The sequence below is a fragment of the Pterocles gutturalis genome, unplaced genomic scaffold (genome assembly GCF_000699245.1).
Source record: "Pterocles gutturalis isolate BGI_N339 unplaced genomic scaffold, ASM69924v1 scaffold44758, whole genome shotgun sequence".
NCBI classification, from domain to species: domain Eukaryota; kingdom Metazoa; phylum Chordata; class Aves; order Pterocliformes; family Pteroclidae; genus Pterocles; species Pterocles gutturalis.
Window position 1 is genome coordinate 33,382 of NW_010122262.1, and position 26,150 is coordinate 59,531.

At 47.7% G+C, this 26,150-nt stretch overlaps 1 protein-coding gene across 1 annotated transcript in view; it reads right to left on the reverse strand.

Annotated features, from left to right (window-relative positions):
• Positions 1–26,150, reverse strand: part of NRG2 (neuregulin 2) — a gene marked incomplete at its 5' end in the record, with an annotated part of 62,662 nt that overhangs the window by 30,021 nt on the left and 6,491 nt on the right. The window contains 2 exons of the mRNA XM_010077461.1: positions 3,818–3,938; positions 20,124–20,242. Coding sequence (XP_010075763.1) covers positions 3,818–3,938; positions 20,124–20,242 — 240 coding nt within the window. The remainder of the gene's footprint in view (positions 1–3,817; positions 3,939–20,123; positions 20,243–26,150) is intronic.

The window sequence follows — 26,150 nt, forward strand, 5'->3', positions numbered from 1 at the left end:
AGCTCAAGGCCTTGACACCTGCTTGTGTGCATCCCTTCTGCAGGCACTGGAATTTGCTCTACTCAAACTTGTCACTTCCCTACGGTTATGGTGAGAAACCTGTCCAACCCGTAAGGCCTCTCTGAGGAAAATGATCTGGAGAAGCGTCAAGAAATTCTTCCTGTCAACAAGAGCCTGGGGCTTTTCAATCTACTAGGGCTGTTGAGTCAATTCTGTATGTGTGTGGCTCAGTTGTTTCCTGGGTTTATGCTGAAGATTTGCAGAATATCTGAGGCAGATCACACTTCTCCCATCTAACTTCCAGGTGGTCTGTTTGCAGAGTCAGGATAACAAACACAGATTGTATCATATTCAGGTTCCCTTTGACACTAGCATGTGTAGGATTTAGTTCAAACTAAGGACAAAATTATGCAAACACAATTCAAAAGAAGACACAATTTCTGGAACAGCTCCAAGTCCATTCTGGGCTCTTCCATGGTGAAGAAAACACATTGTCCAAGGTCTAGCTGGAGTATATTGAAAAGAGATGGAGGAGGCGTGTTTACAGGCAAACAGTTTGTTCCCCGGAATTTAAAAGACCAGGAGGAATGCATTTCTGGGAAGCCTGTTAAAAAATAATAATAAAAGGCCAGCTGCCAATTTAGGTGATATCTTTAACAAATCAAGCATGAGCCACTTCAGAGGAAGAAATCATTGGAGAACCCAGCTGCTCCTTGTGCTCCAGAGTTCCAGGGGTAACGTCTATAGGAAGGATCTCCAATGCTGGTGGACAGCTGTAAACAATGAAATCTTCTCCAGGAAGCTGATCACAGGATGGTAGCAGGTAGCAAACAAGAACATGCTAAAATTCTGTTTTCTGATAGCTGGTATTGGAAAGGCTGATCACATCACATGGGTGGCGGGGTGCTAGAATCTCCTTCGCACTTGGCAAAGGAGGACTGCAAGCTGGCACACGGTGTCAGAAGACCCCCCAAGGCCTTGATGCCTCTAATCAGAATAGCAAAGTGGGAACAGCACATGGACACATGTGTTGTTCCTGGCTCAAGATGCTCACGCGGCTCTTGTTTGATCTCTGGCTCCAAGGCATTGGAAGAGGTTGCGTGCAAAAGGACCTACCAATGTCCTCCATGTTCATGTCTCAGAGATGCGTGGCTGGGGGACCAAGGGTGGCTCCCATGTTACAGAGTTCAGAAATGCAGATCAAAGCCTGCATCTTTGCCTCCTCTGGTTTCTCCTCCAAATCTGTATCATTCTGTCTTTCACAAACCACAGCAGCAGATCACCTATCTTGGTGCAACGAGGAAGCCATGAAACATTTTTGCATTTTGCTGGTTTGCAGGCAGGCAAATGTGAAGTCCATTTATCCATCCAGCCTTCCCCAAGCACCACCCATGTTATCAGGAAAGCCATTTTATGGGAAATACCATGTTCATATGTACAGTTCATATGCTTCTGCATTGTCCAGTAACTAACTATTGCCTTCTGGAGTCTAGAAACTCTAAAATTACACCACTTCAAAAGCCAGCATTTCTTATCTTCAGTCTATGACTTAATGATAAAAACACCCAAGGAGAATGAGCATCCAGATATCTCCTCAAGCACTGAGATCAGAAATGACTGTACTGTGTGGAAGGCACTTGGGTCCCCTGGGTTCCTATTAACACAGTACTGTCTTTTCCTGGCAGATCAATAGTGACAGTGCAGACCTTCAAAGCACCTCCTTTTGGTTAATGCTTTACTGCCCTTCCATACACATCCATTCAATTCCCATCTGGTTTTAGCAATTGGTATCTTGGGACTCCTCAAAAAAGGAAATCATTTTAACATCTGCAAGTAAGGAATTAAAGCTTTCAAATGATATTAAATAATGTCTGTTTTGTACAGCACACAAAATCTTAATGGAATCCATCACTGAGCTTCCCCTCTGTTCATCAGCTATCATAACAGCCTGGTTTGAAAGCAGACTGTGTCTTTGCAAGGTTGGAATTTGGTTAAAACAGTCTATTTGATGAAGACACTTGATAACTACAGCGTGTCCTTCATTAGGAAAAATGGAGCCCTACTAATTTTTTAGCAGCATATGGCAGGAGTTGATGTAACTGTTGCTGCAATTAGAAATTGCTCCAATTTGAAAAGTCTCGATTTGGATTCAGGTTCTTCCCAAAAGACATAGCCTTGAGATCTATGCTTTTGGCACTACCACGTTGCTTAGAGATAGAGCTATTGATTCATACACTCCTCAAGGCTCCAAGGGTTGAGCCCTTCCCAGCATGGAAAGACTGGAACTGATGAAGCTCCTGGGACTACACCAGAATACCAGCTGTGACTTTGATTCATCATCTGGAACTTCCCCCATGTTTCTTGTGGGGAGCACTGGCAGGATGAACTTAAGTGCCACCAAGAAGCCAGTGGCAGAGACAACTGCCCTAAAGCATAGGTCTGTGGTGTACAAGGGCTGCTCTCACTTCACACACATGGAAAACGTGGAAGACCACAGCATCTGGTTTCTGTCCTGCCCGGCTCTTTTCATGTCGTAAGGGGTAAGCCTGGCAGAACTGGAAGATGCTGTTCATCCCATGTCCTTCCCACCATAGCTGATCCTGCATTGGAAAGTGAGAGCACAGGAGCTCAGCTGAATGCATTTCCACATGGTCTTTCCTACTGATCCCTGCTAAAACAAAGCACTGCGAGAAGGGAGGAGCTGTGACAAGCATAATCCAGCTCACCACTCTTCCAGGAGGGGTGATATTTCTGTTCAGACGTGTCCTTCAAGGCCTGAGGAGCTGAGGTGCCCCCCTGAATGAGGAGTTCATTCACCAGTAAATACCTTTGGCTGTGTGTCTCCATGGAGAGGTCTCTGGCACACGCAGGGAGGAAACAGTCAGCTCTGGGCTTCTCCAGGCTGGGCACAGTGATGTCTGGATCCCCAGGTAAGCTCAGAAGCTGACAGCATCTCTTCAGCCAATGCACACCCAGGGTACCACCTCATCCTCCCTCCATGGGAGCCCTGGGGCAGGTACAGGTGTGCTTTGGGTACCTACATCTCCAGCACTGGCAATCAGACCACACTTCTCGTTAGTACCCATTAGGCTTGGAGGGTGAGCTGTGAGATGCTGCTGGGATTGTTAGCTGTTATATGTTTGAACAAGAGGTGAAAAGGTCTCACATCCCATTCCACATCCCTCAGATTATGCAGCCCACTTTAACCTCTCCAAAAAATTTCATTTTAAGGATAATTTAATATGTCTCCCTGGGGTTTTTGTAGGTTTTAATATTTGAAGGGGCGAAATAAACAACCCACAGCCTGCCACAAGGCATCACAGAGTGGTGAACAGCTGTGTGCTAAAGCCGCTCCTGGGCCCAGGAGGTGCAGACAGGAGAGGTAAGAGGCAGGTCTCAGCAAGGCACCCCCTCCGGTCACAGAGGAGGAGGTGGCTGTGCACTGGGGAAAGCCCCCTGCCCAGAGGGGAGGACATGTCAGTGGTGGATGTGGGGCTGTGACCTCGCTTAGGGAGAGGAAAAGGGACCCAACCTTTCCTGAAGCTGCAGAGGAAAAAGGGAAGAAAGGGAAAGGAAAGAGCCAGCACAAATGTATTCTTAGAGGAAGAGTCAGGAAAAGCGAACAGTGGCACTCACACAAAAAAGAAAATATGAACTGGCCTCCCCCATCCCTCTGGCCTCCCTTTCTGAACCTGCACAGCTCAAACTGCAATTGCCCGGAGAATTTCAGAGCTACCCCTCCTCCTGCAGTTGCACAGAGGTCTTTTCTCCCCCAGTGAAGTAATTTCATAATGACACAAGAACTACACTCACTTACTTGCAAGACAGCTGATTAATCCCCTCGATGTAGTAGCATACCCCACCATTGACACAATAGGACTTGGCTGTTTCGTTGCATTTTCTTGCATGCCCAGACCAGGAGGAGAGAGTTGTGGTTACTGCAAGGAAAGAAAAAACCACACACAAAAAGGATATATTGTTACTTCTTTTGTTGGGCAATTCTGTTTTCTTAGATGATTTTCAGCTAGTTCATTTGCCAGAGTAAAAACCCTAGAGCTACAAACCTCAGCCCAGACCCACCTTCACCTCTCCAGGTCCTGGGGCTGATGCTTAACCTTTCCTTTCCCAGCAAAAGTGGCCAAGTGAGTGAGGAGCTGAGGACATGCCCTCCCCTAAGCAGCCAGCATGTCAGGACAAGACCAGACTTTTGGCAAGCTGCTGGTAAAAGTGCCCCTTTCTCACCTCTCCTTGCCCTCCCCTAACACGTGCCTGCACCCCTGCACTGGTAGGCAGGAGGGAGGTCAGGAAGAAGATGCGCTGCAGAGCTGAAGAGTCACGGGGGCATGCTGCTGGGACCAATATCCAGAGGTACTGCAGGGAACGTTTCATTGCTCCACATTTCCGGGAGGAAATAAGTTTTCAGAGCCAGAAGCAAGTGCCCTCATCATCCCCAGAACAGGTCTAGCACAAGCAAGAACAGCTCCATTTCTGCCTCCCCTATTTCTGAGCACCCCTCTGTCGTGCCCCAACGGGGCTGCCTCAAGACACCAAGCAGACGTTCAGCAGTAGAAGCCAGTCAACCCAGGTCTGTGCCGAGAGGCAAGCAGCCAGCATGACTCAAGTTTCCTGGGATACAGATGCTTTTCCAAATCCACATTTCTTTCTGGAGAAAACCTTTCCAGCCATGTAAGGTACAAACAAAACTGACGAGACTCTGCAGAATTTCACTGCAATCCCTGTCTCTGAGTGACTCAGACAAACTTACAGCCCAAAACACAAGAGTCTCCATAGGCAAGACAAAGGCCTCTAGAAAGGGAAAACCTTTTTTTAGAGCAACTGATACAGGTTACAAAAACAGACTAGCTTTTGGGATTACAGACCCATCTTCACATAGCCAAAAGAAGGGCTGGACACTCAAAGCATCTGCTTTTTCCAAGTGAATATTTAATCTCATTAAAGATAGTCCCCCTTCCTGGACTGCTCACCTTCCTTATACCCTAACACTTACATCTCCAGCACTGTGGCTACTACCTACTTTCTAGCGCCTTTTATGCTGTACTTGAGGTTTCCGTGGAGATATCCTCCTCCATCCTGTTTCCCAAAGAATGAACGAACCTTACAGAGAGGTTAGTGACTTCAGACCAGCTGCTGAAGACTGAACACCTCACTGACACAGGAGTGGAGGAAGAAGGCTGGAGCCAGAACCCCAGGCAGGAGCTAGTCAGGACCATGTGAGAAGCAGCAAGGCATGCCAGAGCCTGCCCTGGAGGGAGCTGGGACTGCTCCCCACACCTTGGGCAGCCCCTGTGCCCCTCTTGCCCCCGCAGCAGGCTCAGAGCCACCGCAGGTGCGTGCCTTGCTGCCTCCGGCTGCAGCCCACCCTGCCACAGCCAAGGTCTCCACTGTCACGCTCCAGCCCAGTGCCTGCCACGCACGTTCGGGCTCTCACAGGTAAGGGAGTTCTCCCAGCATCCTGTGAAGCCTCTCACATCTGAGTGATCCTTGGCACCCAAGCAACCAAACAAGCTTGTTCTGGCTCTCGGGCTTATAGGACTCTCTCTGACTGCATGGGGTCCGTGCCCCCCTGAATGAGGAGTTCATTCACCAGGCGTGCACAGCAGGAACAGCCCACACTGTTACCTGCACACAGCTGGAGGCAGAGCCGGGCTTACTGTTCATTTTGCTTGAACCAATTCATTGTCCAGCCCCATTGTCTTCTGTTCCCATAGGAAAGTCAACGCCTTCCACTGTCTGACAGAGCCCGGGTTGTGCACCAAGCAGAGCTATTTCTATGCTTTGCCTTGAATAACCATTGCCTCTGGGGTTGTCTTTTCACAGCTATCTGGGGCAGAGCAACTTGTCCCAAAGTGTTCTGCAAACCAGACATGACAAATACTTCAGCAAAGACTGATACTGCACATGGCCCTGGGACAGAAAAATCACTGCATGTAACGCCAGCCAGCTGGGAGCCAAATGTGCAGAGCAGTGTACGTATACTAGCCTGTATGCTGGGGTTTAGAACAGATGATGATTTGACCAAGCCACCAAAGAAGACCTTGCAAAAAAACCTCAAATACCTCAAAAACTCCCAAACTTCTGTAGGGAAAAAAAAATTCCAGTTAAGATTAATGGGAACTAGAAGCCAAAGCCATTGTAATGGCTTTATAACAAGTCTGTATAATTTATACCTTTATGAAACGGTAGCACATTTCTTCTAAGGCCAGTTGCTAAAGCTGCAAGTGTGCCGTCACATCAGGGAGCACTGAAACCTCATGAACCAAAGCACTGGTGCAAACTGAAAGGCACATGGATGAAGAACAAGCACAGCCTGTAGGATGCCGTCACCCCTGCAACCAGCAAATGTGCCAGGTGCCAGCAAGAAAATGATCCATCTGGCAAAGTCACACATCATAAATCCCACAGGAAAGGATTCTGGAGCGAGCCTTCCCACACTAAGGGAGGAGCAGAGAGGGAGAAATAAAAACAGAGCCCAGAAACCTCCCCTTAGAAAACACCTCAGGTAAAAAGGTACCCTTTCCACCAGAAAAGGTGGATGGGAAGATGCAGTGCTGTGCGATGTTGTGATACCAGAGTGGATTACAGTGCTGACCAGCTAGAGATTGCATGGGATTTTCATTCCATATAAAAATTTTGTTCCTTTTAAACAAATAAAAAAGAGATTGACATGAATGAGGCTTGGGATGTACATGTTGTGCACTTCTAGAAACAGAGCTATGCCTGTCAGAAAACGATGTGGTTGATCAGCTCTCCTAGAAGCATCATATTAAAGTCGTTATCTTTTAAATCCTGTTTTCTGCAAGCACCATGCCTCTTCTCCCAAAGAAGTACAAAGCATTTTAAAACTGAATCACAGAATCATTATTACTGTGGTCCATTTGTTAGCAGCAGAGATGTAGCAAAGGCTACAAAAAGAGGCAGTCAGCCCAGTTGCCTGTTGAGAATAGAGTGTCATGAAATACAAACCTTTATAAGAATATACTGGTCAAAGGAAAGCCCTGACTTGTCTCTGACAGTGGCCGATAGGCAATGCTTAAGGAAGAAGATCAGCTAGAGCATGCAATGATAATTTTCTTCTGGCCATCTAGGATGGGCAGTTCAGAGACAAGCTGCGTCAGCCACACTGTCTTTACATTTAATAGCCTTTGATGGATTTCTCTTCCACAAACATGTCTAGCGGCTGTTTGAACAAACCTCATCTTGCAGCATCCACAAGATTTGTGACAAGAGCTCCAGTGTTAGGTACACATTGTGCAAAGACACATCTCCATTTACTTCTTTTAAACCTGCCTCTTCCTGACTCTTGTATTGGAAAAACTAGTGATCAACCCTGCTCATTTTCCCTGTGCCACCTGTAGCTTTACAGCCACAGCCGGGACCTCCTTCCCTGGTTGGAAAACAATGACCACCTCAGTAGCCTCTTATGCAGAGGTTGACCTGGCTGCAGTCCTTCTTTCTGCCATCTCTGGTTCTGTTTTTCCCGTTGGAGATGGTGAGACCATCCTGCATAGAAGATATTTATGTAACCACGGTTTGTTCTCTATTCCATTCACAGTAATGCCTAACGTTCACTTTGAGTTTTGATGTACTGAACACAGACATTTATCTATTATAACCCTGTAATCCCACTCCTGCATGGTAAAACGGAGTCTGGAGCCTTCCCAAGGAACCTGATTACTCTGGGATGTTGCTGCAGCTGGGACTTCATGAGGGCAGTAGCTGCAACTAGTTTGGGAGCAAGGATGGAGAGACCTGCCAATTCAGACAGAGAGAAGTGAAATGTCTCACTTAGAAAATGTTAATTGTGCCTGGGTTGAAATGTGTCCCCTTTCCACACCACGTGGCTGCAGATCACAGAGAATCACCTTGAAGCATGAGGCCAAGGGGGATTTCAGTGGTTTTCCACCACACTAGCAGGATTATTTCCAGATTCACGAGTGACTCCATCCAGTTACTTCATGTTTAGCTGTATTCCCCCATCAGCCTGGGCCACTGGAAACACCATGACAAATATCTCCCTGGGGTCCTGAGTCATCTGCAGTTCGATGACCAATGCTAGTAAAGTGAGCCTTGGGTACCGTTTATTTGCAGTCATGCATTTTCATTCACCTCTGCTCCAAATGCCACTCAGGTGTGCCTGGTGATCCAGAAACAACTTCCCAAGCTGTTTTACCTTAACTGCTATATGGTACCGGGCAGATTTTACTCCCTATTGGCTGGTGTGGTAGAATAAATCCTTCATTCAGCCTCCAACACAACTCCGTCTATCCCAAATGACTTGGAATGCTGTAAAAACACAGAGATAAATGGAGATCTGAACAAGCAAGTGAGCAGTTTTGGGTGCTAGATGCATTCTGGGTGGAAAGGGACTAGTGTGAAGGCAGTGGGAGTCGATGAGGGGGTTTGTGCAGTAAAATCAGTCACGTAACCAAGTGCCTCCCCAAGCACTTCCACAAATTAAGAGGAAGAAACAGGGAGTGTGCATGGGCAAGCTACAGAAAAGAAATGGTAAAATTAGACCAGTAGAAATAAGCATGGTGCCCCTGAGACAGGGGCCTCTGCAAACTCACAGGCAAGCTGGTCACAAAGCTCCTCCAAGGTGGAAGAAGACCTTGGACCAGCTTGCCCACCAGCAAGCCAGATCGCCAGCTAGTCTCAGTGTCAGGCTGAGAACGAAGTAGAAGGGACTAAGGAGGTGAGGACGGAGAAAAGAGGGCTGCCTTTTGATGGATGTGGTTGCAAACAATCTGAAGCCGCATTTTATTGTTGCTGTCCCAGTCAGTGAGGACAGTGCAGCAAAAGCACGAGAGATACAGAGCACTGTGGTCATTCAGAGCATCTATTTTCCACTGCATACCTAGGCTACTTGGCACTAGCATCAACGGCAGAGCAACAGAGATGAGAGCCACTGACATTGACATGTGGACTTCCCTTCACATAATCCATCTACACAGAAAGGACATTAATGACTGTGCAGGGATTCTTACACAAAGCCTCCCATGCGTGTCATTTAACCTTTGCAGACAGCTGACCAGCCTGTTCTCAGGAACCTGGTGAAATACTCCCCCTGCAAAGAGTTAATTCATGCAGCTTGGACTATAAATTATAGTTACTTTTTCACAAACTACAGCTACTGTGGAGGAGAGCAGGAAGACAGCGATAGTTTCGCTGCTGGTTATTTTTTATAAGTAGCAGTGACTGGTGGGTTCATAGAGTACAGACACTTCACTCTCTCAATATTTAGACATTCAGTTAGACAGATGAATTCAGCTGGTTGGCGAGTGTATACAAATTGCCTGCTCTGTATATGCCTCGTGTACTTACTGATAAAATACAGAATTGCTGAGGTTCCTCTCAACCGAGTTTATCCAACTGCTTGTCAGAAGAACATGGATGAGAAGGTGCCTGGCCAAGCTATTCCTTAGCTGTAGCACTGTAATCCTGGCACAAGCCACACTAAATCCATGATTTACACTGATTAATACACTGAGAGACTGCTGATCCCTACCATTCTCTCTGTGGCAGATTTCTGTATGTCTGGAACAACACTCTCTTCTCTGAATAAAACTGACCAGAGGCTGGATGCTCACTGCTGCTATCAGAACCCTGTGCAGACTGGGGCTCACCTGGCAACGGACTGGGGACACTGGAGCTCATAAACATTCTGCTCTTGTCTGTTTATTCATTTGGGAATGACCCAATATTTACCTCTGCATTTTATTGAAATAGATCCTGCTGGAATTATGTTCCTAGTTCCTGGGGGGATCATGAGGATCAATAGCTGCAGATGAGAAGTTCATTCCGAAATGCAAGCGCCAGACTGCAGGACACTCAGAGCGTCAGATATTGCTGATCAAAACTGCACAGGCAGCACTCCCCACCTCTCCCATCCGCACTGTTCAGCTGTTTCACTGAGGAGAAAGTTTAAAGGTTTCTGAGTGCCAAGGGACTGCCTGTTTCCATAGGACAGGTAGCTACTGCAGGGGCAAAGTCCCGTGTTATTATAAAGCTTCTAGTTGCTCCTCCAGGCTGATCTCTCTAGCTTTATGAAAGAGCCCTTCCGATGTTTTTCTCTACCACGAGGGTCACAGCATGCGTGTGTTAGCACTGCAGCACTTTATTTTCCCAAATCCCCATTATCAATTGTAATAGCAGCAACATGATACTTCAATGAGGGGATTTGTTCAAGAACGCAAAAAGCTTTTTGCAGGGCCAGTGCCAGCATGAATGCTTTGCAGGCAGGACAGCTGAAGCCCAAGAAGTGAAGCAACATGCCAGGATGACACGATGGAGTCAGACAGACCAGATCTGGTACACAGCCTGCTGCTCTGAACGCTGGGCTTACAGCCTCAGTTCTTCGGGGGGACATCAGCTTCCATCCTACACTCCACTCCATACTGCCCATCTTGGCCTTTAGAGTCACAGTGGCCTGTCTTCACATCCCATATAGAGGAGCAGATGTGATGGCCACGGGGACCTGACATTGGACAGGCAGAACACAGCTCTCTCTGCAGACCGACAGCAAGATCTCCAACACGTACACCTCAAGGTTCCACGCCTGCCCGCATGCAGGCTCTGCTCAACTATCAACCACACCTCCAGTTGTGGGTTTTAAACTACTGGAGCAAAGGCCATGCCAGGATTTATTTTTAGACTAATGCTGAAAACTGGTCTGTCTGCATGGCCCTCGGGTGTCTGACTCCTGTCTGCTCTGCCTGTGCTCGGGGCTGGCTGAACAACTTCAGCTCCAAACCAACAGCACCACGCTCACGTTTGTAGCATTGCTCGCTCCAGAAGAGCACAGTGCTCTCAGATTCGAGTGACCAGAGATTGACCACCCAATTCATGTGCAGGTCTGACATGGTCACCCAGTAAAGGCCATACCAGACCAAACCTGAGACAAGGTTTGGGGGAATTGGCTGAGCCTTAAATACATGGCACATCTTACTGCGGTATATGCTGAAGGTTTGGTTCAACTAGATGTGACCAGCTGTGACTTTACAAACCACATCAGAGTAAAGACATCACTGAGCTGTTGTAATCACGGCCACCCACCAGGCCTACCTCACCTGGGAGACAGAAAGTAAGGAAAACATTTCCATCACCCAGCCACGCTAAGCATTGGGGAAGGTACTAAATGGGAGAGGGAGAGCCTGAATGGCTTTCAACCAATGAGTCTACAACAGTCCAATGACATCACCAAGATGACAGCTATGAAATCTGCAGACCCAGACTGGTGTGTGGAGAGTTAGACTTAATGGAGAAAGAAGGGCTGTTTCACCCTTCCCACCAACACAGGGATCTCTAAAGGGACTTCAAGGAGGGCTTGTGATCTCCAGCAGCTGAAGTAAAGGCCCCAGAATCAACCCAGAGACCCCAGCCTTCATTCAGGTGCCTCACATTACTTCCCATCCCTCAGTTCCCAGCACAATGCAGCACTGCCTCTTCTGCTCTTTCTCCCTCTCTCATCTCCTCACCTGATCCCAAGCCCCACTTCCCTGCAGAGCTCCCACAGAGCGAGATCAGACAGCCTGGCCAGCACTGCCAGCCTGCGCAGGCTGCTGCAGTGAAGGCACTCAACCAGATTAGCCAGATAGTGACCGAGAGGCAGGACGTGAGCAGCTGCAATGATCCACATGCTGGTTTAAAGCATCTGCCCATCACTGGAAGATCTTCTCATATCCTCACAGTATCCGATTCACGTTTCCTCCACCCAGCCTGTATTCTCTTTTTGCCCTCAAGTCTTCACCTGTTTACTGAAGTCGAGGAAATGAACTAGAGGAGAACTCAACAGCAGAAAACAAGCCAATGGCATTGTCTGACCTTTGCAGAGATTTCAAACACTATCTTACCTTTTAAAAATGAAACTTTGACAAGGTTTTACTGTCTTTGTCCTGCATAAACCTTCCATCTCAGAATGCCCTACAGATTCCTCTGAACCTTCTTCCTTTTTTACCACCATCAAAATGTTTCTAAACTCTGACACTGATTCCTATTCTGTTTACCAAGCAGGTCTATAGCCACCAACTCCTGAACCATGTTTAGCTGCTTCAAGCTGTACAGTGACAGGATCACATTACCATTTTGAGTACTCTGGATGATGAAATGAGCATAAAGGGGGGACACAAAACCTCATCCCTGCAAGTTCCTGCCTGTGAGCTGAGCCACTGTGACCACCCAACTGCATAGTCTCAGCCTGTGACAAATAGAAGACAACACAGCTTGTTTCACACTTTTCCATTATGGATGAGGCTACTGCAACTATCTCATGCTTACTGGGCTCACTAGGAAGACTCCTTGATATGATTAGTAGGCATGTCTTCTCTTTTGAGCCCCAGTGCTTTTATGAAGACAGCATCTCTAGGGCTGCTCTAGTCTGGCAATGCTCAAACAAAAGCATACACTCAGAGGAAGGTGCAAGTCTGTGGTACCATGTCAAAATATGCAGCATCATGGAAAGACTTTCACAGACACCACATTTCCTTTCTGAATTTGTCCCTCATAGTCCAGCTTGACCATGTGGACCAAAGCTGGTGTTAAGATCAACACTACACCCCTATGACCAGGCTGTTACTCATCACACTCCATGGTCCGGCTTGTTACATCTGTTAAATGCCTCTAGCTCATTTGAAGGTGTCTATACCACTGAATGAAGCTGAGTGGTACCCCATGCCATGCACATACTATGCAGTGGGGGCATCAGGACCCCCAACTCTTTGTCTCACTGGTCCCAGTACTCACCCTGAGTAAGGCTGCATCCACATGGGCTGGACAAGCACGCAAAGCAGATTTGAATCCAGGCAGCTCTGAAAACGCAGCACCATTAGATCCCAGATCTCCTGAGTGTGCTGTCTTTGGTCCCAGATCCAGACTGGCACTGGGGTTGTCTCTACACCAGAAAGATCATGGGAGCCTTGGGTTTCTCCATACTGCCACAAGATCTGTGAGGCTCACACCAAACAGTGGCCCTATCAAAAGGAACCAGACGTCCTGCTTCAGCCAGCATGTAGGCAAGGGGAACAGCAGCTGGGGAAGAGGTCCCATGCATGTTATTGTAACAATGCAGATGTTTCCAGGAACCTATGGTACCAATCTGCGTCCTTGCACTCTTTAGCCTTGTGTCAGGTGCCAGTGAGGCATGGGAAGGTGCTGCAATGGAAAGCAGTGGGACAAAAATACACTTCCAGAGAAAAAAGTTACCCAGGAATGGAGACAGAACACCTTGGAGACGTAGGCTGCATTTTGAATGGTGTCTGGTGTGTAAACCTGCTTTGTGTCAAGGACGCAGCAGTGCCAAGAGGTCTGCGACCACTGGAGAAGAGGAGAAGGAAGGCAGGGGTGACTCAGGATGTGCCAGGATTTGCTAGTAGCTATACTTAGAGGTGGTAAGAAAGGCTTGAACAGTGCTCCAAGGGGGAAATATGTGATATCCCACTCCTTTTCCCAAGTCAGGGGTTGAAAGGAAGACCAGACCATCCAGGAAGGAACTGGGACCTTGAGGAAAAACACTAGTTAAAAACCTATACACTAGGAGCAACAGGGTTACAGGGAGCGAGGCACGTGGAGCTACACAGACTGGATGGGGTTTTATCCCCTTGCCCATAGGGACTGTCTGGGCCATGGGGAGAACATGGTGAGCTTCTGGAGGTGTACAGTCCAACACCCTTGCCAAGCCTGCCTGCTAAAGATGTCTGCCTCGCACTATGGGCCAAACAGAAGTGACCAGGCACTGTGACTGAGCTGCCTGCACGAGGCAGTCTCTCCTTTCCCAGGGAACTGCAGCCACTACCAAGTTTGCATGGTGCTTTCTCAACACAGCGTTTAAAATCCAATCTTTCAGGGAAACAATGAGAGGTGGGACAACCTACAGATGCCACACGGGCTTTTGAATAGAGATATTTAAAAGAAATGCAAGAATTTTACAAGAATGAGATACTTGTCAGCTTTTGAGATCATCGCACCTCACAACATCTTCATTGCCCCCCCCATATGTTACACACATGTTCAATTGTATGATAGATCATCAGTAACCATAAAAGTCAGGGAAACTATGTGTTATTTAGACAACAATTGAGAGAGGTCATAAAAAAGGAATGTAAAGGAAAAAGTCTATGACAACTTTAACTTTGGAAATTTTACCATCTCTTCACATCATTTTTTTTCATCTTCACATTTTTTTCTTAAAAAACAGACAGTCAAGAATGATGTTCCCATGTTTTTCAAAAGGAGAAACTTCTGTGCAAGCCACAAGGCATTTTGCCAGTCTTCTTTCTGTTGTTGAAATTTGGCTTTCAGTGAAAATAGCATACATCTAATGCAATGCAAACATGGATCTATGCTGGGGAACACAAAGGAAAAATCCTGGGGAAGGATGGTATGGTCATTGCATTAATGGTGTTGCATCTCAGCATGATGTCCCAAGGGCAGTGGAAGGCTAAGCACAACAAAAGATCAAATTTTAAGTGCAGTTTTCTAACCAGAAAAGCCTTCAAAGGATACCTGGCCAGTCCCTGTTGTGGCTGCAAGCAGATTTCTTTAAAAATCATAAAAGATTGAGCTTTCCAAAGAGGAAAAATCCCCATAAAATCTGCCAAGAGGAATTGTCAACAGAGAGGCACAGCCAGCTGTGCTGTCAGTTTTGGGCGTGAGGAGCTGGAATGGAAATATAGCATAGATCTCAAAATAACCGCCCAGTCCTTGGCTCTCCGGGTGCTTGCATGTTTGGACGAGATCCTGGTGGGCTGTCCAGCGTGCTGATGCTGTCTGGGTGGCCCGTGTCCCCCAGTGGGGAGAGACTCTCCGACACACAAATAATGCCCTCCCCCAGAAAAAGCTGAACCAACAGCCAGGCACCTGGCTTCTACATCTACGCTTGTACACACGCTTTGATTTTTATTTTTGCGTGCTCATTTTCTACTGCATTTGCGACAACTGAACAGGAGGGAATGGTAAAAAGCACTTCCACCAAACTAAATCAAATTAAACACTTTGGGAAATCTGTTCTTGCTTTCTGGAGACTCAGGTAAAAATGTGATGGCAGGGCACAGATGTATTTTCTGCAGTTTTCTTATGACTTATGCTTAGAAGATTCACGTCTTTTTTCTTGTATTTCCTATAGACTCTTTTGGTTTTCTTGCCTATCCTCAAAAAAAAACCCACAAACCCCCAAACAAAACCAAAAACCAAAACAACCCCCAAAACAAACCAAAAACAAACAAAAAAAAGTAAATCAAAGGCTATAACAAGCACATCTTACAAGTATCAATAAACCCAGGTATTGAAAGAGCTGGGAATGCTTAAAATCCAGCTGCAATTACAAGTCGCATGTTCTTCAAGTTACCATTGCAATAGTTATCAACTCTCCCTCTCTAAGATAGACACCAGCAATAGAAGTCAGATTTTATGAAAGATCTAGGGAAATATTTTATGAAAGATCTAGAGAAAGATGAGTGGCTTTGGGAGAAATCAAAGAGAAACAGCAATTAAAGAAGATTCCAGGAGGCAATAAAGTATTTATGCAAAATGTCTCATAAAAACAAAACAAATAAGGGGAAAGAAGCTGTACGGGGAAAACAGGGGGAGAGGTACTTACACTCTTCTTCCATAACAACTATTTTAGTTTCTGAGGCTGGTAAGACTTGTGGTGCTTTCGTTGTTCCTGGGGAAATTAAGGTAAGAAAGTAGTGAACAAAATATCTATTTTGAGCAGAAGAGAGTGGGCTTAGCTGCTGGAGGGAGGAAGACAAGAGCAGGCGCTGCTGGGTGGCACAGGCTGGGGTGGCTGTCAACATGTTAGTGCTGGTTAGAGTACACTCAGATGGTAACTGGGTAACAGAGGCAGGCAAACGAGTGTCCCCGCAGGGGACGGCACAGGGCACCCCGGTCCCCTCGCTGTAAGGGGCCTCATGCCATTAGGATCTCCGTCGTGACAAAAAGACAGAAATGGCTCAGGATTCACCCAGCAGGTGGTGAGCGAAAGTGTGGGAAGTTTTGTAGCCCTGACGGCCATGAGAGTGCAAAGACGGGATTCACAGAATGTGACAGTGAGAAAAATGTGGAGTTTAAGAAAAGGTGAGATCATCTGAGAAGCCTCCATCCCACAGGTATGTGCAGTTCTGCAGCACAAAGTAATGCTTGCACAAGAGATGGAGGAACTTGAAACAGATGAAGGCCATGGCCCAAGGCAACACGGGAGCCAAGCGCATGTAGCAATTTCCTTTTTATAAACCAGGATACTGGGGAAGTCCAATGTCTGCAGTCACCAGCTCCACTCAAGCCCACCGGCAGCAACAGCCCCTTCTGGACCAAAGCCCCTCACCACCCTCCAGATGCACAAAGGAGAAAGCACCAGGAGCCCACACTGTGCGTGCAGCGCCCTGCCAGAGACAGGGGGGAGACCACCAGGAAAAGGTAAAAGCAGAAAGACTGTTTGTAAAATTCTGATTTTTTTTTTCTGCGGTGTTTAGCAAAGGGAGGGGTGTGTGTGTCAGTTAAGGTGTCCAGAAATTTTGTGAGGAAAAGAATCTGAAGCAGCCACATCTCAGCTGTGCTCTCATGCCCCTGTCATACCAATAACAGACCACTCAATAAAGAGAACTAGGAAATGGAACATTTTTCTAAGAAAGCATCTAATTTACCTCAAAGCAATAATAATCTGAAAATGGCACCAAAGCATAATGTTTTGGCTAAATCTAGAAGCATTTCCTTCAGAAACTTATACCCTCCCAAAGCTTTTCAATGCAAAAGCATTTCTGAGCTGAGCATTTTGCGGAAATACTGGAATTGCAGAGGAGAGATGAGGCAATGGGTTTGGCTGATGGGCATTTTCTAAGTGACAAGGGGTCGCTGCACTTCACAGAATCACAGAATCACAGAATGTTAGAGATTGGAAGGGACCTCGAAAGATCATCCAGTCCAATCCCCCTGCCGGAGCAGGACACCTAGATCAGATCACACAGGAACGCATCCAGGCGGGCTTTGAATGTCTCCAGAGAAGGAGACTCCACACCCTCTCTGGGCAGCCTGTTCCAGTGCTCTGTCACCCTCACCGTGAAGAAGTTTTTTCTCATATTCAAGTGGAACCTCCTATGTTCCAGCTTGAACCCATTGCCCCTTGTCCTGTCACTGGATGTCACAGAGAAGAGCCTGGCTCCATCCTCCTGACACTCACCCTTCACGTATTTATAAACATTGATTAGGTCACCCCTCAGTCTCCTCTTTTCCAGGCTAAAGAGACCCAGCTCCCTCAGCCTTTCCTCAGCAGGGAGATGCTCCATTCCCTTCATCATCTTTGTGGCTCTGCGCTGGACTCTCTCCAGCAGTTCCCTGTCCCTCTTGAACTGAGGGAACTTCAGCCATTCTCTTTCTAAAGAAAATCTCTCTTCAGTGTGGTGGTTCTGGGGATCTGCAACAAATCTGCATGGCTGAAAAGGTGTTCTTTTGAAACTGGTATAAACCAAAAAGAGGTAGTGGAATAGAGCATGGCAATGCTGCCTCTCAGGCTGAGACATTTTTCCCAGCAGAGACTGAATCTCAGACCTTCACATCCATGGGCCTGAGGGTCTCATGTGTGAGCTCCTTCTCTGCCAGCCAGGACTCCAGTGGGCTCAGGAGCCTCCGTCTCTGGCCTCTGCCCCCCGGAGGGGAATGGCACATGGGGCTGAGGACACCTTGCTGCTCCACAACACTCATCTCAAGCCTCAGCAGCTCAGACCACCTCTTGCAATGCCACCTCTCTACAGTGGCACCCAGCGATGTCCCCAAACCTCGTGCCTCTGTGTCACAAGGTGTAGTGTTAGGTCAGGACCTTTTCCCAGGCCTGGATTCACCCGCCTGTATCACAGCAACATTCCAGGACCTCCAACAGTCCTGCCAGCTGTCAGGTCAGAAAGCCTGCTTCCAGAAGACAGTCGCAGAGCATCAGTTCCAGCCAGCCTGCCCGGGGACAGGCAGATGTGCCAGCTTCCCAGGGACAAGGCAGCAGTAAAGAAGCAGAATATAAAGCAGCAGAACATACAGAAGCAGCAATAGCTGGAGGGAGCTCCTGGGAAAGAGGGGAAGGTCCTGAGGGGAGGCCAGCTCGCATGTCTGCTCGGATTAATTGTTACGGGCTTCTAGAACCTCCCACAGCACTGTGCTGAGACTCAGACGCAATACACCCAGTGCTCAGGAGCCTGGAGAAGAATGCAAGCAGCGACAGAAGACAGTGTGCATGTGGATTCAGAGACAAGCAGATGCCCTGAGGAGTTTTCCACTGAAAGATATCAGAGAAGAAGGGAGCTTGCAGAAGTGAGGAAAGCTATCAAGGTCCCAAGAATCTGGCCCAGCAGTAAGGAGAGAGGGAGGCTCCAGGACAGCAAGTGCCTGGGCACAGATGAAGGCTGCTGGGATCTGGGTAGCTCCAGGGGGAAGTAAAAAAAAAAAAGAGTGCAAAGGGGGGGTGACAGAGCTGCAAAAGCCTACAGTGATCACCATCACCTTGTTTACCTTTGCAAGGAACTCCAGCTAGCATTCAGCTGCTGTCCTGACAGGTGACCTGCAAACAGCAGCACCAAGGTGTGCATGCAGCTGAGAGCAGTGCCCCACAGGCACATTTGCATGGCAGCTCAGGAAATGGATTAACTAAGGCACTGCCACCACAGGGCACAGCAGGCAATCTGCTGGATCTGCAGCACCTTGCAGCCTGCAGCTCCCAGTAGGAAAAGGTGCAGGGCAGATCTTTGGGTCTCTTTGGTTGCTTTTCAGGTCTCGACACATTTCTGGGCAACTCAGGTGTGTCCTCGTGCCCTCATGACCTGAGAGCAACCACCCATCCTTGCCAGACAGCGTGCCTTCCTGTGGAGGAAGAGTTAAACCCTGGCAAATGCTGCCATTGCCTGTGAGGGAGGGAAGGGGCAGTTTGCAGCTGTAGAGGCCTGATGTGCATTTTCCTGGTGCCACAAGCAGCGTGCAGGATCAGCGCCTTGCAGCGGTTCACTCACACTCCTCCTCTTGTGAAAGTGGATTGCTAGCAGCTGGGAAGGGCACATGGAGGAGGCAGGCAGGGCTCCAATGGCAGGCACACACTGCCCGTGCATGTTGCCCGTGCAGCTCCCACTTAGAACAGCTTACATTGCGATGGGCAAAAGGACTGGCATTGCCTCACTTAGCTTACTCTGGACACCTTTCCTATTGCGACTGGGAAGAAACACAGCAGAGCAGTAGGGCTAGCTTCGTAGGCGTGAAGCCTGAAGGCATGGAGGTCTGAGCATGGATGGCCTTCCTAAGCACAGGTTTTTACAGGCAGAGTAACTGAGGGGGAGGCTATAAGATATCGCAGCTTCACTGAAAAAAAAAAAAGATGCAAGACTGCAAACACTGCTGAGGCAGAGGTTAATAGAGAAAATAACGCCAGAAAGCAGCAGGAGAAAGCTACCTTCCTTCACATTTGACTAATGCTAATAAGAGCACAACAAGAGAGAAACGGGATCACACACGGGGCAGCAGAGCACAGAGCCCAGGGTTCCGCAGTGGCCTGTTGTGAATGGTGGGCAGAAGAGCTTAGGAAACAGAGCAGATTAATCCCTCCCCTAGTCGCACCCTCCCGACTTCTGGCAACCACTGCAGGGACTTTCTGAGCTCAAGGGTGCATCCAAACCATCATGTTAAGCAATACAATTATTATGACCAAGATTATAATAAAACCACCTAACCTCAGACTCCATCCGCTGAGCTCTAAGAGATGGAGCACACATTCTAGGATGAAAACCAGAAGCAACTTCACTCATCACAAAGCTATGGTTTAATTACTTGTCTTCTGGTGAGTTTTGCTTCTCAGAAATTCTTTAAAAAATAAAACATCAAGCCCACCAGCTTTCTTTCCTCCTTACCCCTTTTAAAAAATACATGGACTGTAAGTTTATTTAAAATGTAAATTAACCACATTGCCAGTGACAGATAACAAAGATAAACATTTATGCTAAGCTGCATTTTTCTTATCTCCCAAGATTGTTTTACTCAGTATCCTGAAAGCATGAAACAAAATACAAGACAGATCATGTGCAGAACCTCCGGCTTTCTGCCTCAATGGCAGACAGCTCAAGACATTTTCTGGCTTCTTCACTTACCACTTTTCACATTCAGGCTGCCTTTTGCGGTGTCTTTACCTAAAACGTTCTCTGCTTCGCAGCTGTACTCCCCAGCATCTTCCAGCTTCACCTTGTTGAACTGCAGTCTGGAAATCTTTCTGTTGAAAAGTACAGCAGACATTTCTTACTTGATTGCTAACCATCCTCATGACTGATAACCATTCCTGGCCCTGGCATGCTGCCTGCTACGTCACCCCTTGTTGAGAGGACAGGCTGCCTGACTTCACAAGCTGAACAAGCACTCGAGACTAGTCAGGATTTGGATGAGACCCTTCCCAGGTATCACAACCACCATGATTTCCTAAACGAACATCTCCCTCTGAACCCACTGCTCTTAGTGTGTTGCCATGGTTTGCTCTGACACCTGCTCTCACTTGCACAGAAATTCTAGCGAGGAGTTGAGCCCAAGAGTCCCAGCATCCCAGCACAGAGGCTTTCTGCACTGGAGAAAAGCCACTTTACTGATGGGCAGCAGGATCTCTCTATGAAATTGTGATGTCGAGCTGAGTTGAACATTCTGCACCTTCCTTAGTAAGGAGGCTGAGCGCTTCAGTGCTTCATGGGCTGCGTTCAGCAGTGCCACACACTCAAACGCAAACACCCATGGTGTCAGGGCGGACTCGTCCCTTTCCAGCCTGCAAATCAAAACCCTGTGGTTTGACCTAGCTTTTAGATAAAGCGTGTAGCTTTATCCAGGCCAACAAGCAGGGCAAGCATTTTGTCTACCCCAATACATACACTCCAATGTACTACAAACATACACTCCAATGTACTACAAACACGGGGGGCTGAACTGCACATCATCATCTTACCAGCCCAAAGTGCCTAGAAAGAGCAGAAGACGATGCATGTGAGGATTGTCCGTGTCACCTAACCACCTGTGCTACGTACTTCACGGGAGAGGGAGCAGCTCTGCAGCAGAGCTCTGCGGCGCTATGGGGAAGACGAGCATCACCCTTCCCACCAGCTATGACTGATGTCTCATTCTCTGGGATGTCTCTTTGACTAATAGGCAAAACCTTTTGTTGCCTAATTTAGCAGAGATGTATAGGAGCCTTTAACACACTGAATACCACTCGTGAGACTACAGTGTGAGTCCCACATTAGATCCTCTCTTTTACTACATTTCCTTCCATTTTAGCCATCTTATCAAAAACCATCCTGCGTACTCTTCTCATGTGAATATCTCCCTGCTTTCTACCCCAAACTTTTATCTCAGGTCTGTGTCATACGGTTGCTTTATTTAGAAACTTGGAAACACTGCCAGCTTTAGAAAGAGATCCCAGTGGCCTATGCCACCAAAGGCAAATAAAATTCCTTTTATGTGGAAAATAATCATTGGCTTTGGACATATTTGCAATGTTACATGTCATCTGAGAAGGACTTTTCTTTGGGCTGTAGCAATCATCGTCCATAGGAAGTCCTTCACAGAAGCACACTGACATCTTTTTAACACCCTGACATGCTGTTCTACTGGGATCCATGGCGCAAGGACACAGTGCAAATATCTCACTAGTATTATTAGTAAATTAAAAGCACTTGGAGACAACTTGGTACAGCTCCCAGGATAGAAGCGCTGCCCTGTTTTACAGGATGCGGTCAAGTGTTCAATTGCATGAGTTTAGGCCCCATGTGGAGCAATTTTTAAATGAATGTTGACAGTTTACAAAGATCTCTTGAATACTTCTAATCCTAGGTCTCCCTTAATCCACTGTGCAAAGCCAGTTATTTGAGCGAACATGGTCCAACATGGGTGCCTAAACAAGCAGGATGATTCAGAGCAGTGCAAAGCTGCCTTGACTCCCAGCGCTGTACAATTCTATGAGTTTTCTCAAGTTTCCTTGAGCAACCTGTGACAGTTCTGGGTATCATGGTCCTCACTGCTGTGATGCCTTAGGAGCCAAGCAGTACGCAAGAGACAGCAAAGCACTAAAGGGCCTCCAGGGCCTCTTGCTGCCTGGTGGCAGCTGGGTTCTGCACCGCACTGGGGAGGTATGCTGGGCACCTGAGGAAGGGGTTGGCTCAGTGCCCATCCAGGACCACGCTCCCCACTCCCTCCACAGAGGCAAGTGTAGCAACACCTGGCAAAGGGGTGAGGTGGGCTCCTGGTACTACTGCCTGCGACTCCAACAAGAGTGCCCCCAGCACAGCCCAGCCATTACTTTCTCTCAGCTGGCTCAAACCTCATTGACAGAATACACCATTTGTTTTATAAACCACCCTTATGACAGGCTTGTAGCTATTGCTGCAGAGCGAAAAGGCAAGCAGCATGTGTTGAAAGCAGCTTGGAAGAGCAAGGCGCTAACTCAAAGTCCTGTAGAAAACACCACCGTCGCACACCAGCATGCTGAGGCTATCTGCCAGTGCAGAGCTAAAGGCATTAATGAACGCACTGCCTTCAGCTGCCAGAGGACAGATATGCTAACGATAATTGGCTGCACTGCAATCTCATATGCACAGGACGTTTCACCATGTGTTGTAACTGGACAAATCCACTACAGCGTTAGAATATCACCTCTGTATGTGATCTTTTACAGATAAAATTTTTTAAGTCCCAAAGATACAAATTAGAAAGTGATTAGTAACGCAAAAGGCTAATGAAAGGGGGCACACTTGACAGATTCATCTCCAAGAAAAGGATGAGAGACAGTTAGTCTTTTACCTGGAACTGGAGAGGAATGTGAGCACAATAAAAAGCAATGCTGGCATTTATAGCATATCAGCATCAAGGTGAAACCCAAGAGGATTATTTTGTTTTAATACACAAGACTGCTGGACTGTGAAAAGAGCTTATTTTTATTTTCCATCACAATTTGTTGAAATCCTCCTGGATTGTAAGATCCCCTTGAAGAATCAAAAGCTTTTTCTTGCTTTTCATACCCCAGACCAAAGGTGTAGCCACTCCTGGTCTCCACGCTGTGCTGTACAACATCAGGTAACAGACTTGGGGGAGATGGATGAAGGGTACAGATGAGGATTGGTTTGGATGTGGACCATAGCCACAGAAAAGATAATTCCCCTATTCCAGGAAGCACTGAAACAGCCAAAGAGACACCTTGTTTCACAGTGTTAGTCATGCACCTTTTAATTCACAGGTAATGCCTGTGCACTAGAAGAACCGAACTGAAGGATGCAAAAGAGACTAGACCTTCCTTGATCTGGGTGTGGCAAAGACAAAGATGACCAGTCTGTCTGTTCTGTTTTACTGTCTTCAAGCCCTACTGAAATATCTCAAAACTGCACAGGAAATTGGTTTTCAAGTTTGTGTTCTTCCTCCTGTTGCCCTGGAGGGCAGGTATTTTGTTCACTTGAGGGCTGAGGCATGTTTTTACAAAAATACCAAGTAGCAGCACATGAGGAATTATGTTGTGCACAGGAGTTTTGTATCAAGTCCCCCGCTGCCCTTCTGGGCAGCATGTTTCTTGGGGACACCAGCCCCTGGGAAAGCCACACCATGTGCATTCACAAGGGTGCCTGGCTGCCAGACGGTGCCATTCTTCTGGAGGAAGGCACTGCCCTGGGCTGTTTGTTCAGTGAAAGGGCCAGGGTCACTGACAGATTCCATCATTTCACTGCAGTGCAACTCTGTTGACATTTCTTTACTCCAGGGGAAAATCTGCCTCATTGTCTTTTCTGACCCTTAGCACATATGACTTAGCCACGCACTAATTATCTCCTGTAGTGCCAGTGGAGGAACAAGCCATGGGGAATATGTTGTCTGCAAGCTCTGGGGGATAGGATTCACAAGGAGACCTTCAGCCTGGCCAGAAGAAGATCCCTCAAAATACCTTTCTGGCCAAGAGAAAAGAGTCCCCCAGAGGGAAGTTTGGAGTGATGAGTAAATCACCCTCTGCAGTGCCAATCTCCAGACTACAATGGGAAACAAGGAGATCAGCACTTGGCCGAGACCTACGCAAAGATTCTGGCAAATTCTGGCCAGGCAGAGTGGCTCATCTGCTGTAATTTAGACATCTCAGAGTTAGACATCTAAATGTGAGCTCGGGCCCTGAGGCCTCCAGTGTAGTCAGAGGAAAAGAAACAGGCACTTCATCTCAGCCAAGGAGGAACTTTTCATGACAGGAATCATGTTCCCACCAGCACTTCGGTCAAGCTTGAATAATTTTTCTCCTCTTCCCTACTGCCAAGTAGAAATGGGACCGTCTTCCCAGGTCATCTCCTCACAAAGCCATTCGTCTCAGAGCATACGAGCAGGAGAGCAGTGGCCATGAGCTGCCTCCAAGACACCTACATTCCACTGAGGACTCAGGGTTCCCTGTGTGAGTTCAGCCACTTCTGCATCACTCCAGACAAAAATAGCTCTGGGATTACTACTGTTGTAGTATTTAGTTAGTCTTCTAAAAATAGAGTAGCTAACACACAACTAACAAAGAAGTCAAAGAATTAGCTGATGAAGAGAATTTGAAGACTATACCATATGTTGCCCCTAAACTGTCCACGAAGAACTCTGCACATAGTAAACACACCTGAGATCCTAGGAAAAGGAAATTCCCAAACATGACCCTTGCAAAGGACACACTGAATACACTGCTGTGGTTACCTATTAACTCCATTCCCCTCTGTTTGCACAGAGAGCCGGTGGCAGGAAGCACATCAATGCTGCCGAGAGCAGAAAGGCCAGCAACTGCTGTAACGTGTACTGCTTACAGTCCTGCCAAAGATTTAATTGGTGCCTATGTGTTGTCCTGGCACTCTGCGTGGTGGTGCCTTTGCCTTGAAAGAGCAGATTAATGATTGGCAAGAAGATTCAGAATATCCAGTTCTTCAGCTTGCAGTCAAGAAGTGTTGTCCAGCAACTGTCAAACATCAGGCAGCCCCACTGGCAGCACACAGTGGAGTAAAATCAGGTAGAAGAGCTCACTGCAATGCAAAGCAGAGTGGGGATGGCCATGGCAAAGAACCTCTGTCCAGCAGGGCAGAAGCGGCACCCGGGAGCATCCCTCTCCTCTGCACAGCCAGCCAGAAAACACTTCGGTCTCTTTCCTGTCCTTCCGTTACAGAGCAGGACAACAGCTGGGCAAGCCGGCTGCGCCTTGCAGTGCTGGAGAAAAACAAGTGGCCCTACGCCTGCTGCTATGGCATGCTAGGACATGATCTGGCTAGCTCAGGATTAGCTACCGAAACAGCAAATGGAAAAGCAGGAAAAAATGTCCTGAAGCAAAGTAATCAAATAAGAGGGGTAAGGACAGGAAGGTCTGGAGGTTTCAGCTCAGCCATCATCCCTTTCGCAGTGGGCAAAGTCCACCTTCCTCCTCCCCTCACACCATCATCTGCCCCATTCGGTGTTTGACCTGCTGGGACTGTGGGAGAAGCAGGCATGGGAGACAGCTCATGTCCTTGTGGGTGCCTGGGACAGGACCAGCCATCCCCTGACCCCCTCTGCCTGCTCTCTCCTACCCCTGATCCCCAACATTAAAGTGCTGTTCTAACCTGAAAAGCAGATTTGGCCCTTCTCTGCTCAGCAGTGCTCTTGTCTCTCTGTGCCCAGGGTTGGGACAAGCTGATTTTAAAAGGGATACTCGACCAGTCCTCACTCTGCAGAGCTGACACTGATACTGGTATCAGAGCAAGAGCTGGCCTGCTGCAGCGTCAACAAAAGGGGGAAAGATCGATCAGTACACTCCAAAGAGCAGGGTCACTTGTGCAACCCTCCTCCATCCTCAAATTCAGCCTGCAGCCACATCACTGAATTGCCATGGATGTTCCTGCAATGGGAAGAGGCGCAGGGCAACAGAGGCAGTGTAATGAAACCACACGGCACTCCCTGAAGTGGACGTTGTGGCTGCTCTACCCCTGTGTGGCCTGCCACTCTTTGTGCCAGGCAAGTCAGTGGCAGCTGCCAGGGTGTGAAATCAGTAATATAAAAGCTGAGTTTTGGGTCAAGGCTGATGGACACACTCAATGTCAGTGCAGGGTCCCTTGTATTCCTTGGCCTGGAATTCAAGGCAATTGATCCATCCACTGAATGCTTTTCCAACCCCAAGGCCA